The sequence below is a fragment of the Heterodontus francisci genome, chromosome 20 (assembly GCF_036365525.1).
Source record: "Heterodontus francisci isolate sHetFra1 chromosome 20, sHetFra1.hap1, whole genome shotgun sequence".
NCBI classification, from domain to species: Eukaryota; Metazoa; Chordata; class Chondrichthyes; order Heterodontiformes; family Heterodontidae; genus Heterodontus; species Heterodontus francisci.
The window spans coordinates 14,948,638-14,963,802 of record NC_090390.1 but is presented as its reverse complement, the minus strand read 5'-3'; the positions used below and the strand labels follow the sequence as shown (position 1 = coordinate 14,963,802).

The following is a 15,165-nucleotide window of genomic DNA, read 5'->3' as shown; positions in this document are numbered from 1 at the left end:
TACCTAACCTGACACACTGAAAGATTCTATGCTGAGTTAGTTGATTGCAGCCAGGCAGTACAGGGCAATCTATATTTGGACTCAGTACTCCTACGATAGGGTCTCTATCTCCACTTATCCATTCCTGCCAGAAACTATGCTCATGTCGAATGAGGATAGGTACAGGCTTGGTTGTGATGTCTCCACAGTGAATAACCTGCTGTGACTCATAGAATCATAGAATAATTACAGCATAGGCCATTTGGCCTATCATGTCTGTGCCAGCTCTCTGCAAGAGCAATTCACCTAATCCCACTCCATGCCTGCAATTTTTTTCTCTGCAGATAATTATCCAATTCTCTTTCAAAACTACAATTAAGTCTGCCTCCATTTGTGGATGACATAAAACTTGGAAGTATTGTGATCTGTGAGGATAGTGATAAACTTCAAGAGGACAGAGACAGGTTGGTGGAATGGGCAGACAAGTGGCAGATGAAATTTAATGCAGAGAAGTGTGAAGTGATTCATTTTGGTAAGAAGAACAAAGACAGGCAATATAAAATAAAGGATACAATTCTAAAGGGGGTGCAGGAGCAGAGGGACCTGGGGGTATATGTGCACAAATCATTGAAGGTGGCAGGACAGGTTGAGAAAGCGTTTAATAATGCACACGGGATCCTGGGCTTTATAATAGGGGCATAGAGTACAAAAACAAGGAGATTATGATGAACTTTTATAAAATATTGATTCAGCCTCAACTGGAATATTGCATCCAGTTCTGGGTACCACACTTTCGGAAAGATGTTAAGGCATTAGAGAGGATGCAGAAAAGATTTCTGAGAATGGTTCCAGGGATGAGGAACTTCAGTTACGTGGATAGATTGGAGAAGCTGGAGTTGTTCTCTTTAGAAAAGAGAAGATTGAGAGGAGATTTGATAGAGCTGTTCAAAATCTTGAAGGGTCTGGACAGAGTAGATAGAGAGAAACTGTTCCTGTTGGCAGAGGATTGAGAACCACAGGATACTGATTTAAGGTGATAGGCAAATGAAGCAATGGCGACATGAGGAAAAACTTCTTTCCGCAGCGAGTGGTTAGGATCTAGAAGTCCTGTTTGCTAGTTTCTTTCCTAGCTCCCTAAAATCGGCCTGCAGGACCTCATCCCTCTTTCTACCTATGTTATTGGTACCAATATAGACCACGAACTCCAGGTGTTCACCCGCTTCCTCAGGGTGCTCTGCAGCTGCTCAGTAACATCCTTGACCCTGGCACCAGAGAGGCCACATACCATTCTGGATTCACATCTGTGCCCACAGAAACGCCTGTCAGTTCCCCTAACTATAGAATTCCCTATCACTATTGCTTGCCCAATCTTCCTCCTGTCCCCCAGTACAATTGAGCCATGCATGATGACATGGGCTGCACACCCCAGAGGAGCCATCATTCTCACCAGTAGGTTGGAGAGTGAAATGCACTCCTGCCTGGTCATAACCTAGGTTCACTCATAAAGAAAGGCTATTTGATAAGATACTGAAAATTGCTAGAATCTGTGGAACTGTAACCCAGCATGGGAATAATGATCACAAAGACTTTCTTTTCTGGCTTTTCTTTACATCTGAACCTTGTCTGTCAGTCTTGGCTGGCTATTGAACTGTAGAGTCATCACAGCCAAGTCTATTTCTGTCCTTGTCCAGCACACAGGCAGTTGTCAACAACTTCAAACTTTCTCCATATTCACCCCACCCCACAATCCATTTAATCTACAGCGGGGGTTGCTGCTTTATGATATCTTATGATGGGTATGGCATCCAGACAGGGGAGGTGGGTTAACCTATTGAATATGGACCCATAAGAAGAGCAGGAGGAGAGTTCACCTGAGGTGTTTACTGGTCTTTTTCACCTTTTTGGACTGGTGTTCTATGTTTTGGTCCTTCTCCCTCTCTGCACTGTTCCCATCTTTTTTCACAATCTTAGCTCTTTGCACATACCATCCTTCTAATGTCTCCCATTGCCTCACTCAGAACTGTTTTAAATAATCTTGCAGCTGTCTCTTTCTGCTTTAAGCTGATCACCTATCCTGTTCGGAGTTCAAGATATATTTGAGGTTTCTTCCCTTCCCTCTTTCCTTGGTGCAATCCTCCCAAAAAGTTTATCTTTCGATTTTCAGTACCAATAAACAATTGCACTCCTTCCAGGTGAAACAGCAATTTGTATGTATTTTTTTCAATTTAGTACACCGCATTCAATGCTCTACATTGGGGAGACCAAACGCAGATTGGGTGACCGCTTTGCGGAACACTCCATTCAGTCCGCAAGCATGACCCTGAGTTTCCAGTCACCTGCCATTTTAAATCTCCACCTTGCTCTCACACTGAGCTCTCTGTCCTCGGCCTACTGCGGTGTTCCAATGAAGCTCAACACAAGCTCGAGGAACAAGACCTCATCTTTCCATCAGGCACTCTACGGCCTTCCGGACTCAACAGTGAATTCAACAATTTTAGACAGTAATCTCTGCCCCAGTTTTGTTATCTTTTCTTTGTAGGTTTCAGTCTTAATCTTACTTTTCTCTTGTTTTTTGCCTTCAGATGGCAGTTGTTCATCATTCTGCCATTCACACCTCCTCCAGATACAGCTCCGGTTTCTTTACTTCTCCCATTACCACTCCCTTTAGCTCTGCCCACAAACTCTTTTGTCATTTAATCTCTCTTGCTTTCCACCCTATCACACACCTTCCCTGCTCTTTTTCCGCCCTCCCCCATTTCACCTGCTTAAAACCTATTGCATATCTAACTTTTCCCAGTTCTCATGAAAGGTCACTGACCTGAAACGTTAACTCTGTTTCACTCTCCACGGAAGCTGCCTGACCTGCTGAGTATTTCCAGCTCTTTCTGTTTTTATTTTGATGGCACTTGGAACATTGGCCCATCTTTTCTGTTGTCTTCCAGGCCGAAGGGCAGCTCAGTGGGAAATCCAGATTAAAAAATCGTCAGCTCAGAGAATCAGCCAGCATGTTAAAGAGATCCTGCCCACAGCGTTGCAGGTAAAGGGCTGATCCTTATTCTGTTTTATGCCATGTGCTGTATTCCAGGCAAACAGGATTGCAAACATCAAGGTAGAATGTGAACCAGTATTCTTTGTCTACTGGGGGATTGAGCTGTGCACCGTGCGTGTCTGGGGGGAAGGAGAGGGCACCGTGTGTGTCTGGGGGGAGGGAGAGGGCACCGTGTGTGTCTGCGGGGAGGGAGACGGCACCATATGTGTGTCTGGGGCGGGGCGGCCACATTGTGTGTGCCTGGGGCGGGGAGGCCACACTGTGTGTGTCTGGGGCGGGGAGGCCACATTGTGTGTGTCAGGGGCGGGGAGGCCACACTGTGTGTGTCTGGGGCGGGGAGGCCACATTGTGTGTATCTGGGGCGGGGAGGCCACACTGCGTGTGTCTGGGGTGGGGAGGCCACTCTGTGTGTGTCTGGGGCGGGGAGGCCACACTGTGTGTGTCTGGGGCGGGGAGGCCACATTGTGCGTGTCAGGGGCGGGGAGGCCACACTGTGTGTCTGGGGCGGGGAGGCCACATTGTGTGTATCTGGGGCGGGGAGGCCACACTGTGTGTGTCTGGGGCGGGGAGGTCACACTGTGTGTGTCTGGGGCTGGGAGGTCACACTGTGTGTGTCTGGGGCGGGGAGGTCACACTGTGTGTGTCTGGGGCTGGGAGGCCACACTGTGTGCATCAAGGCTGTGGGCTCGTGTACTGTGTGTGTTGTGAGTGATCCCAAGCACAATTATTCATGCCATCCAGACATGTCAAACAAAGAATTTTCCAATTCCTTCCTCTGGACAATACTGCAAGATGAAGGACCTCCAAACTTTACATTCTGGTGTAAGTGCCAGAATCTGTCTGCCTGTGACCTCCACTGTTGACCACACCCAGGATTGTGGGGGTCAGAGGAAGGTCACCCATATCCTGCTATCTCTATAAGTGTTTACAGCCAACACTGAATGCTCCAGGAAACCCATGAGGTCAGTTTCAGACGTCAGGGTGAGGCTTAGGGCCACATAACAAGCAGAGCGATGACTCCAGGGGCCAGCCCATGCATGCTGATAGCCTGAGCTAAACATAACATACCAGGGCCACGCAGATCGATCATAACCACAGAGGGTTCATTTTTAAATAATCTGTTTCAACCTTTAGACCAGAAGATGGAACATGCAATTCTCTGGAGGAGACAAACTCCGTCAGTGCATTGGGACTCAACAGGAAAAGTGACTGGGACCATTCTCGCTGATTCGTCAGTGAAACCCGGTAAAGAAAGTCTCATCTCTCAGCTGCGATCAGTGTGTATTATTTTAGGGACATGAAGGACCTTTGTAGCCAAGCTCTCACCTGCCAGCCTTCTCTTTCCAAAAAGTAATCAATTGGTCCCTTGACCTTCTTTACATTGTCCAATTTATTGATCTCTTGAGCCCATTTCACTATCCCCTTCAATGGCCCTCCCCTTAACCTACTTCAAAGCATGATTACACTTTGTAGGAAGTCACATTCCCATCCTACTTCTAACTGTATGTCCTGGGATTTAAACCTTTGGCCCAGTGAACAATCTGCCACTTAACTTTGTTGATTCTCGACATAATCTTGGAAAAGTTCAAATAGTTCAACAAAGAATGACGATAGGCTGTACTCTAATCTATGGGCCGCTTTAAGTGAAAGAGCCAAAGGCAGCTGGGACAGAGAGGAGATCACTGCAGATCTCTACAGATCCCTGTGCTGTTTTACTTCCACAGCATTTCCCAGAGCTTTGTTGAGGTGAGGCGAGAGTGACTGCCCTTGACATCAAGGCCACATTTGACCAAGTATGGCATCAAGGAGCCCTAACAAAATTGAGCTCAACTGGAATCAGGGAAAAACTCTCCATGTGTTGGAGTCCTGCCTAGCACAAAGGAAATTGGTTGTTGTTGTTGGCGGTCAATCATCTCAGTCCCAGGACATCACTGCAGGTGTTCCTCAGGGTAGTGTCCTAGGCCCAACCACCTTCAGCTGCTTCATCAATGACCTTCCCTCCATCATAAGGTCAGAAGTGGGGATGTTTGCTGATGATTGCACAATGATCAGCACCATCTGTGACTCCTCAGATACTAAAGCAGCCCATGTCCACATGCAGCAAGACCTGGACAACTGATAAGTGACAAATAACATTCACGCCACGCAAATGCCGGGCAATGACCATCTCCAACAAGAGAGAATCTAACCTTGACATTCAATGGCATTATGATCACTGAATCCCCCAACATCAACATCCTGGGGCTTACCATTGACCAGCAACTTAACTAGACCAGCCACATAAATACTGTGGTGACAAGAGCAGTTCAGAGGCTGGGAATTCTGTGCCAAGTGATTCACCTCCTGACTCCCCAAAGCCTCTCCACCATCTACAAGTCACAAGTCAGGAGCGTGATGGAATACTCTCCATTTGCCTCGATGACAGTCAAGAAACTCAACAACATTTAGGGTACACATCAATCTTCTTTCTGCATCCAGGTCCTCACAGCTAAACTGCTGGTATTGACTGCGATGGCCATCTGCTTCCACTGCCATCGCAGTGAACATCTGGACAGTCTCCTGGCCTTTTGCCAATAGAGGACCTCTCTCCTCCTGTCCACTTCCTGCACCAAGGCCTTCAGTGCTGGAAAACGTCACAGCTCGTTCTCTGCCCTGTTGAGGTATTCTGAGTTCTTCCTGCCGTAACTCTCATCCACAAACATTTAGCACCTGCTCCAGCCAGGATACACCTCCCCTTTAAGAGGTTCAGGGTGTCTTTAAGTTGCACTAGCATCGCACAAACCTGGGCCCCCTTTTAAGATGTACAGCCACTCAACAGCATGCTTGGCGCTGGACTTCACACCACTGTTATTTAAATTAGCAGGCAGCAGATAGTTTGCATGCTGCCTGCATCAGAAGGAATGGGCACAGGTTAATTGTGCATTTTGTTCCCTGCACACATTTTTGGGCCTTATCCTCTCATTCTCTTTCCCTCTCTCTCTGTCTGTCTCTGTCTCTCCTCCCGATCTCTCAGTTATCATTAATTTACATTGTTTACATTTTCAACAAAATACAAAACATTCAGAAAATTAGAGGTTTTGTTTTTATTCAAAGTTTCTTTGTGGGTTTCTTGAATTAATTTCAAGTTGGGATGAGGGAAGATACTTACTGTATCTCTCTCAGTCTCTATTTAATGTGCTTTCTAAACTATGTAGACTATAATTTGAAACAAAAGTGTAATTGATAGTCTGTTATGCTTCTTTTTTCTCTCTCACACGTCTGTTTTAAAAACAAACGCTCAATGGGAATTTTGCCTGAATAAAGCTTTTGAAATTTGTCCTCTTGATTTTCTTCAAATAATTTTGAAAAATAACCAAATTGATTTTTGTTTCTGTTGACTGAATGCTAGTGATGCATCTTAGGAGATGCTGAGACCTTCAAATAAATCTTTAGGAAGGCAGAAAAAACAATTCAATATGTAAACCACATTATTGGGAAATATGTAATTGTTAAGTCTTTTTTGTTTAAGCCAATATTTTGGACGATAGAAATTTAAATTGCTAAAAACAAGTGTTAACGTTTTAATACAAGCGTAGTGAGTGATTTGATTGGTTCATCAAGAAGCCATTATTGTGAAACCTTAACACATTGAGAGAGGATTTTGTTATTATAAATGTTGATAAAAACAGGTTCAACATTAAATGTCAACAGGAAAAGCACAAGTCTGAATTGTGACCCAGGAATGTATGCCATATGCAAGATATTTGACATTGTAAGTGTAGCCAATCTGTTGCCTTACTTGTTTCTGCCCCCTTGCTGGGGTTTCACAGTCCAAAGTTTTAATTATATGTATGATGTTAAATCAAGGCCACATTAGTGTAGAGCCAGCTCCTTGACTGAGGGAATAAAAGCAAAATACTGCGGATGCTGGAAATCTGAAATAAAAACAAGAAATGCTGGAACCACTCAGCAGGTCTGACAGCATCTGTGAAAAGAGAAGCAGAGTTAACGTTTCGGGTCAGTGACCCTTCTTCGGAACTGACAAATATTAGAAAAGTCACAGGTTATAAGTAGGTGAGGTGGGGGTGGGGCAAGAGATAACAAAGGAGGTCGAGATTGGACCAGGCCACATAGCTGACCAAAAGGTCACGGAGCAAAGGCAAACAATATGTTAATGGTGACATGACTGTATCGGTGCCGTTTCCTGCTCCCGCCCCGAACTAGAAAACTTTATCAACTTTGCTTCCAATTTCCACCCTTCTCTCACCTTTACATGGTCCATCTCCGACACTTCCCTTCCCTTCCTCGACTTCTCTGTCTCTATCTCTGGGGATAGGTTGTCTACTAATATCCATTATAAGCCCACTGACTCCCACAGCTACCTCGACTACACTTCTTCACACCCTACCTCCTGCAAGGACTCCATTCCATTCTCCCTGTTTCTCCGTCTCCAACGCATCTGCTCTGATGATGCTACCTTCCATGATGGTGCTTCTGATATGACCTCCTTTTTCCTCAACCGAGGATTTCCCCCCACTGTGGTTGACAGGGCCCTCAACCGTGTCCGGCCCATTCCCCGCACCTCTACCCTCACCCCTTCCCCTCCCTCCCAGAACTGTGACAGGGTTCCCCTTGTCCTCACTTTTCACCCCATCAGCCTCCATATCCAAAGGATCATCCTCCGCCATTTCCGCCACCTCCAGCGTGATGCCACTACCAGTCGCATCTTCCCCTCCCTTCCCCTGTCAGCATTCCGAAGGGATTGTTCCCTCCACGACACCCTGGTCCACTCCTCCATTACCCCCACCACCTCGTCCCCGTCCCATGGCACCTTCCCTTGCAATCACAGGAGGTGTAATACCTGTCCCTTTACCTCCTCTCTCCTCACTATCCCAGGCCCCAAACACTCCTTTCAGGTGAAGCAGCGATTTACTTGTACTTCTTTCAATGTAGTATACTGTATTCGCTGCTCACAGTGTGGTCTCCTCTACATTGGGGAGACCAAGCGCAGACTGGGTGACCGCTTTGCGGAACATCTCCGCTCAGTCCGCAAGCAGGACCCTGAGCTTCCGGTTGCTTGCCATTTCAACACTCCCCCCTGCTCTCATGCTCACATCTCTGTCCTGGGATTGCTGCAGTGTTCCAGTGAACATCAACGCAAGCTCGAGGAACAGCATCTCATCTACCGATTAGGCACACTACAGCCTGCCGGACTGAACATTGAGTTCAATAATTTCAGAGCATGACAGCCCCCCATTTTACTTTCATTTTTAGTTATTTTTTCTTCCTTTTTTTTTTACATTCTTTTTTACATTTTCTACAATTTTTTTTTTTGCATTTATTTCATTTCATCTTAGTTTGTTCAGTTTGCTTACCCACTGTTTTTTTTCAGGTTTGCACTTGCTGCTGTTCAATATTCAGTGTATTAACACCTAATCTGTACTAATGCTTTGTCTTTCAACACACCATTAACATATTGTTTGCCTTTGCTCCATGGCCTTTTGGTCAGCTATGTGGCCTGGTCCAATCTCGACCTCCTTTGTTATCTCTTGCCCCATACCCACCTCACTTGCTTATAACCTGTGACTTTTCTAATATTTGTCAGTTCCGAAGAAGGGTCACTGACCCGAAACGTTAACTCTGCTTCTCTTTTCACAGATGCTGTCAGACCTGCTGAGTGAATCCAGCATTTCTTGCTTTTATTCCTTGACTGAGGGCATCTTGTGCTTGATCACACTATTTGCATAAATGGATTAGATGGAATTGACTTTCCAAAATTACTGTCAAATGACTCCAATGGATTTGATATTTAAGGTAATCCAAGATGTTTCTGCTGATCTCCCACTTTCTCCACATTCTTTCAGGTAAAAATACTGTCCAAAGAAATGACAACATCCAACAATGAATGACCAGCTGGTCAACTAGAGTGGCAGTCTCTGGGACAGCACGATGAACTCACCCCAGTTAACATTATTGAACAGGTGCTTTGGTTCTATTATCCAGGAGATTCTGGAACCTTATTTTCATTGCAAACCAATCTAGCTTGTTAGAAGGCAGAGGTTGTGTTTGTTCACCTTTTCTGTAATTACACAAGGTAACTCCACAGTCTATTGTTTTATACTATCTGCGAACTAACAAAGATCAGACATCATGTTATTCCAATAGGATTGTGCAAATGCTTGTTTTATTTCCTTAATTTTTTCAATTCCTTTATTTGAACTGTGTTTGCATCACAAATGCTGATACAGGCCTCAGGGAAATGTAAGGGATTTCTGATAAACTGCCGTTCCATTAAAGAGACTGACATTGAATAGCAATTTTTTTACAGACTGTTGAATTTACTAGAGCTTCCACCCTGAGCTGGAGATTCAACTTTTCCACCATGTTATCATTTATTTAAACTACTTACCCCCTACCCCGCACATAGTGGTGCTTGCTGGGTAACTGGTCCATAAGTGGAACCTATCCCCAACTCGCGAGTCAGAAGTAGCCGCCCTTCAAGTTGAGCTTCTTCAGGCTTTTTGAGTGAGAGAGCATCACAGCTGAGCTTAGTCTTCTGTTGACACAAGCACACACTTTCCACCAGGAACCCATGCCTGTTATTCCCTTCCCGAGCGCAGGAGCGCACAGTTTGTTACCTTAACTGAGGCAGGTTCCCAGATTCCAAGCATGTAATGATTATGAACAGATCTACTTCTATAGCTGGGATTTTTGCAGAGACTCCTTGGCAGGAGATCAGCAGAATCCCCAGAGAAATACTGTAAATGGCCAAAACCATTTGGGTCATTTCTCCAGGTCTTCCACCAATCTCCCACAGAGGTTATGACAAGAACCCCACAGAAGCGTAGGTCTGACTGATAATATTAACAACGGCAGCAGAAAATGTACCGCGCCTAAATAGAAAGGTTTTAACTGACCTGTGAAATGAACAGGCCTTATTCTTAAGCAAATTTTAAGAAGCTGTTTTACTTTTAACAATGTGAATAGTGGATAAAGCTTTAACACTCCATTGTATTTTATAGACATGTATTTATCAGATCGTGCTTACTGCAAAGCTATCTCTGTGCAATTTTACATCCATAAGTAATGGATTTCTATATATTGTAACCCAACAAAATGGTATCTGATAGCTGCGGCTACTAATAAAAAGGCAAATAAATGCAAGTTAAACCATCAAAATTATGGCTTAATTATTCAAGAATGATGAAATCCGGCTCTTTCTTGGAAAGAACCCAGTTTGAACTGAGTCCAGGCTGTACTGATACGCTTCATTGGCTGACATCACATGCCTTTAATTAACCCGACACTAAACTGCCCCTTACAGTCAGACAGACAACAGAATGACAAGTCGAGGAAAGGGGAAATAATTCACCAGCAGAGCAGGGGTCATTCATCTGAGGGGTAACCATAGGACAGGGCAAAGCAAGAACTACCCTAGAAAGGGGAATTATTACACTTAAATTGGGGGAGGGGGATTACATACAGTTACAATGGGGCGATTACACACAGTTACAATGGAGGGATGGTACACACAGTTACAATGGAGGGGGTGGTACACACAGTTACAATGGAGGGGGTGGTACACACAGTTACAATGGAGGAGTGGTACACACAGTTACAATGGAGGGGGTGGTACACACAGTTACAATGGAGGAGTGGTACACACAGTTACAATGGAGGGATGGTACACACAGTTACAATGGAGGGGGTGGTACACACAGTTACAATGGAGGAGTGGTACACACAGTTACAATGGAGGGGGTGGTACACACAGTTACAATGGAGGAGTGGTACACACAGTTACAATGGAGGGATGGTACACACAGTTACAATGGAGGGATGGTACACACAGTTACAATGGAGGAGTGGTACACACAGTTACATTTGGGAGGTTACACACATTTAGAAAAGAGGGGTTACACACAGTTACAATGGGGGTAGTTAAACACAGTGTTATGACCAGGTGAGGAAGGGGTTTCAGGCTCCCCTTTCACCCCCTTCTCTGGTTTGACCGCAAAAGGGTTTATCTTTTAACACAGTGATTTAACTTACCACCTCACTGAGCACTTGCTCACTGTTCCTCTAATTATAATTGTAAATGAACCAATCAGACAGGTTTTCTTGAGTTTAAACAAGAAAGATGTAAGTTTACTAATGTAATCACTCTAAACTTGTTAAAATGACTATAATACGCGATGCATCCACACTCACATTCACATAAGAGGAACACACAAACACACATAGACAAATAGATACAGAGGGGAAAAAGCAGAGTTGGGAGGCTGGAGTAGAGGCCTTAATAAAAATGGAACTTAAATATGCAAGTCCCAGTTTCCTAGGTGAAATTGAAGTCTTGAAGTCCTCGCTGGGCCACGTGCACAATTTGGGCTTGCTTCTCTGGTTCCAGAAGGCTGAAGAGAGGCTTTATCCATCCTCCCAGTTGCTGACTGTGAGGATCTGTAGATTTGAGGTTTAGCTGCAGCCGAGGCTCCTCTGGGACTTTGTTGGAGAGGGAAAGAGGGAGAGACAGGTTCTTCTTTGGAGTTCAGTTACTGTCTGCCTTCTGAGGCACAAAATCACAAACTCTACGAGTTACACAGGTAGTAATGTCATGTGACCACCTCTTTGTTTGAAACAGAAGTTTCTGGAATGATCTTTGAAATTCAAGGTTGTTCAGACATACTTGGTTGGGTGGTGGGTTGGCTCTTTAATGTCAATGGGTGTCGATGGCTTTTGACAATCAACATTGACAAAACCATTCTAGGTGACTGAATCTGAGTGCACCCCTATTATTCTGGCTAGACTGGGTAATTACCTCTGTCTTCCAGCCGGCCTTTGGCTTCTCATATGCAAATTGTGTGTGGCCATCTTTAGCTGCTCTGTTCTGCTTTTTAAAAGTTATTTGAAATAATGTTCAGTAAAAGTCTCAGGCAGATTTCCATATGACCAAATTAACATTTTCACTTGGCATGTGGGATTTCCATCACAACAGTTACAATGGGGTGGGAGTAACACACAGTTACAATGGTGCGATTACACACAGTTACAATGTTGGGTGGGGTTACACATAATTACAATTGGGTGGGTACACACTTTTACAATGCCGGGGTTGCACACAGTTTCAATGGCGGGGGTGGGGTGGGGTTTACATACATTTACAGTGGGGAGTGGTTACACACATTTACAATGATTACGCAATGATTGTGTTACACACAGTTACAATTGGGAGGGGGAGTTGCTCACTGTTACAATGGGTGAGTTGCACACATTTACAATGGGAAGGTTTACGTACACTTACAATGGGGGGCGGTTACACACAGCTTCAATGGGGTGGTTACTCACAGTTACAATGGGGGGTTACAGACACTTACAGTGGTGGGGGGTTACAAACAGTTATGTTGAGGGGCATTAAACATAGTTATAATGGAGGGGTTACACAAGGTTAAAATGGGGGAGTTACACACAGTTACAATGGGCTGAATTCTGTAAGCCCGCCACATAACAATGTCAGGCCGCCCGCAGGGGCCACACTCTAAAGAGCCGCCATGATTCCAAGCACGGCAGCTCATTTAAATAGCCGGGGCAGGTGCTGACCCTCCTCCCCCCCCCCCCCCCCCCAATCACATGGAGGGGGTGGGCAGTCTGTCCCTGGCAATAGCTTCAGCTGTCTGTGCGCACGCACTGACACCATTTTTAAAGGGCTGCTAGCCCTACGGTAAATTTAAATATTTAAAGAAACATTGAATGAAGGAAAATAAATACATTTATTTTGACCCTCTCCCACCCCCCATATCAATTAAATTAATTATTTGCCCTTTCCCCACAAAAAACACATCTTTACAATCTGACCTTCTCCCGCCAAACTGTACAAACTTTCAACAATAACCCTTCCCACCATCCCCTACACCCGTTACGTTCATTTGACCCCGTTCCCCTCCACCCGCACTGAGAAACATGCCTCCTCATCCCTGCCACCAGTGTTGCACCTCATTTCCCCGGACGTGGATTCGAAGGCACAGCAGTGCTGGCCGCCAGGATGAAGACACTTCAGGAGGCGACGGGAAAGTCATTAATGCAGGTAAGTACATTTATTTGAAGATTTAAATTGCGGTCCCATCGCTGAGCTGCGGCAGGGGGCGGCGCCATGAGGCCTCTCAGCCGGGGGCAATATCGGGACGGGTCCTGCCAACATCGAGTTCTGTGGTGGGCCTCATCCGGGGCCATCCTCATGCTCCCCACCCCCTCCACCACCACGTATCCTCGCGTTAAGGCCGCTATAAAATACAGCCCAATGGGTGAGTTACACACATTTACAATGGGAGTTATTACACACAGTTACAATGGGGTGGGAATTAAACACAGTTACAATGGAAGGTTACACCCAGTTAGAGTGGGGCCATTACACACAGTCAAATTGTGGGGGCGGGGGTTACTCACAGTTACAATGGGGGGGCTACACACACTTACAATGTGGGAGTTACACATTTACAATGGGGGGTTAAAACAGTTACTATAGGGGGTGGTACATACAATTACAATTGGGGGGTTATACACAGACTTACAATGTGGGGGTAACACATAGTTACAATGGTATGGTTACACACAGTTACAATGTTGGGTGTGGTTACACACAATTACAATTGGGGACATTACACACAGATACAATGGGGGGGTTACACACAGATACAATAGGGGGTTACACACAGTTACAATGGGGGTGGGTTACACAGTGTTATAATGAGGTTTAAACACAGTTATAATCAGGGGGGGTTACACACAGTTATAATGGTGGGTTACACAGATTTACAATGGGGGTGGTTATACATAGTTACAATGAAGGGTTGTACACAGCTACAATGGTGGGAGGGGGTTACACAAAGTTACAATGGGGTTTTACGTACAATTAAAATAGGGAGGGTTACACGCAGTTACAATGGGGGGTGTTACAGATAGTTACAGCGGGAGGGGGTTACACACAGTTACAATGGGGGTGGGCTACACATATTTACATTGGGAGCGTTAAACAGAGTCACAATTGAGGAGTTAGCAAAGTCAAAATGGGTGGTTTACGCACTGTTACAATGGATGAGATAGACATATTCATAATGGGGGTTTTTACATACACTTACAATGGGGGGGGGGTTACACACTTTTACAATGGAGGGGTTTACACAGAGTCACAATCAGGGTCTTACACACTGCTACAGTTGTGGGGTTACACACAGTGACAATGGGAGATTACACACCGACACAATGGAGAGGTTACACACAGTTTCAATGGTAGGAGGGTTACACACAGTTTCAATGGGGAGGGAGTTAGACTCAGTTTCAATGGGGGGTTTCTCACAGTTTCATTGGGGGATTACACACATTTTCAATGGGGGTGTTATACAGAGTTTCAGTGGGCGGTGCGTTCCACGCAGTTTCAATGCGGGAGTTACACAGAGTTTCAATGTGGAGGTTGCACACAGATTCAATGGGGTGTTACACACAGTTTCAATGCTGAGGGGGTTACACACAGTTTTAATGGGGGTTTTACACACAGTTTCAATGAGACGGGTTAGACACCGTTTCAATGGGGGGGGTGGTTAGACATAGTTTCAATGGGGGATTACACACTGTTACAATGGGGGGCTTTCACACAGTTTCAATGGGGGTATTACACACAGTTTCAATGGGGGTGTTACACAGAGTTTCAATGCTGAGGGGGTTACACACAGTTTTAATGGGGGTTTTACACACAGTTTCAATGAGACGGGTTAGACACCGTTTCAATGGGGGGGGTGGTTAGACATAGTTTCAATGGGGGATTACACACTGTTACAATGGGGGGCTTTCACACAGTTTCAATGGGGGTATTACACACAGTTTCAATGGGGGTGTTGCACACAGTTTCAATGGGGGTGTTACACAGAGTTTCAAAGTGGAGGTTGCACACAGATTCAATGGGGTGTTACACACAGTTGCAATGCTGGGGGGGTTACACACAGTTTCAATGGGAGGGGTTAGACACAGTTTCAATGAGGGTGTTACACAGAGTTTCAATGTGGAAGTTGCACACAGTTTCAATGCGGGAGTTACACAGAGTTTCAATGTGGAGGTTGCACACAGATTCAATGGGGTGTTACACACAGATTCAATGGGGTGTTACACACAGA

General features: G+C 45.2%; 1 protein-coding gene across 3 annotated transcripts in view; it reads left to right on the top strand.

The window, feature by feature from the left end:
• Positions 1-10,186, top strand: part of si:ch211-250c4.3 (uncharacterized protein LOC100535981 homolog) — a 135,299-nt gene extending 125,113 nt beyond the window's left edge. The window contains exons 6-8 of one of the 3 annotated variants that reach the window (XM_068052404.1): positions 2,922-3,016; positions 4,163-4,273; positions 8,872-10,186. In XM_068052404.1, coding sequence (XP_067908505.1) covers positions 2,922-3,016; positions 4,163-4,256 — 189 coding nt within the window. In that variant the 3' untranslated portion in view covers positions 4,257-4,273; positions 8,872-10,186. The remainder of the gene's footprint in view (positions 1-2,921; positions 3,017-4,162; positions 4,274-8,871) is intronic. The other 2 variants (XM_068052405.1, XM_068052406.1) reach the window with 2 other exon arrangements.
• The last annotated feature ends 4,979 nt before the right edge of the window (positions 10,187-15,165 follow it).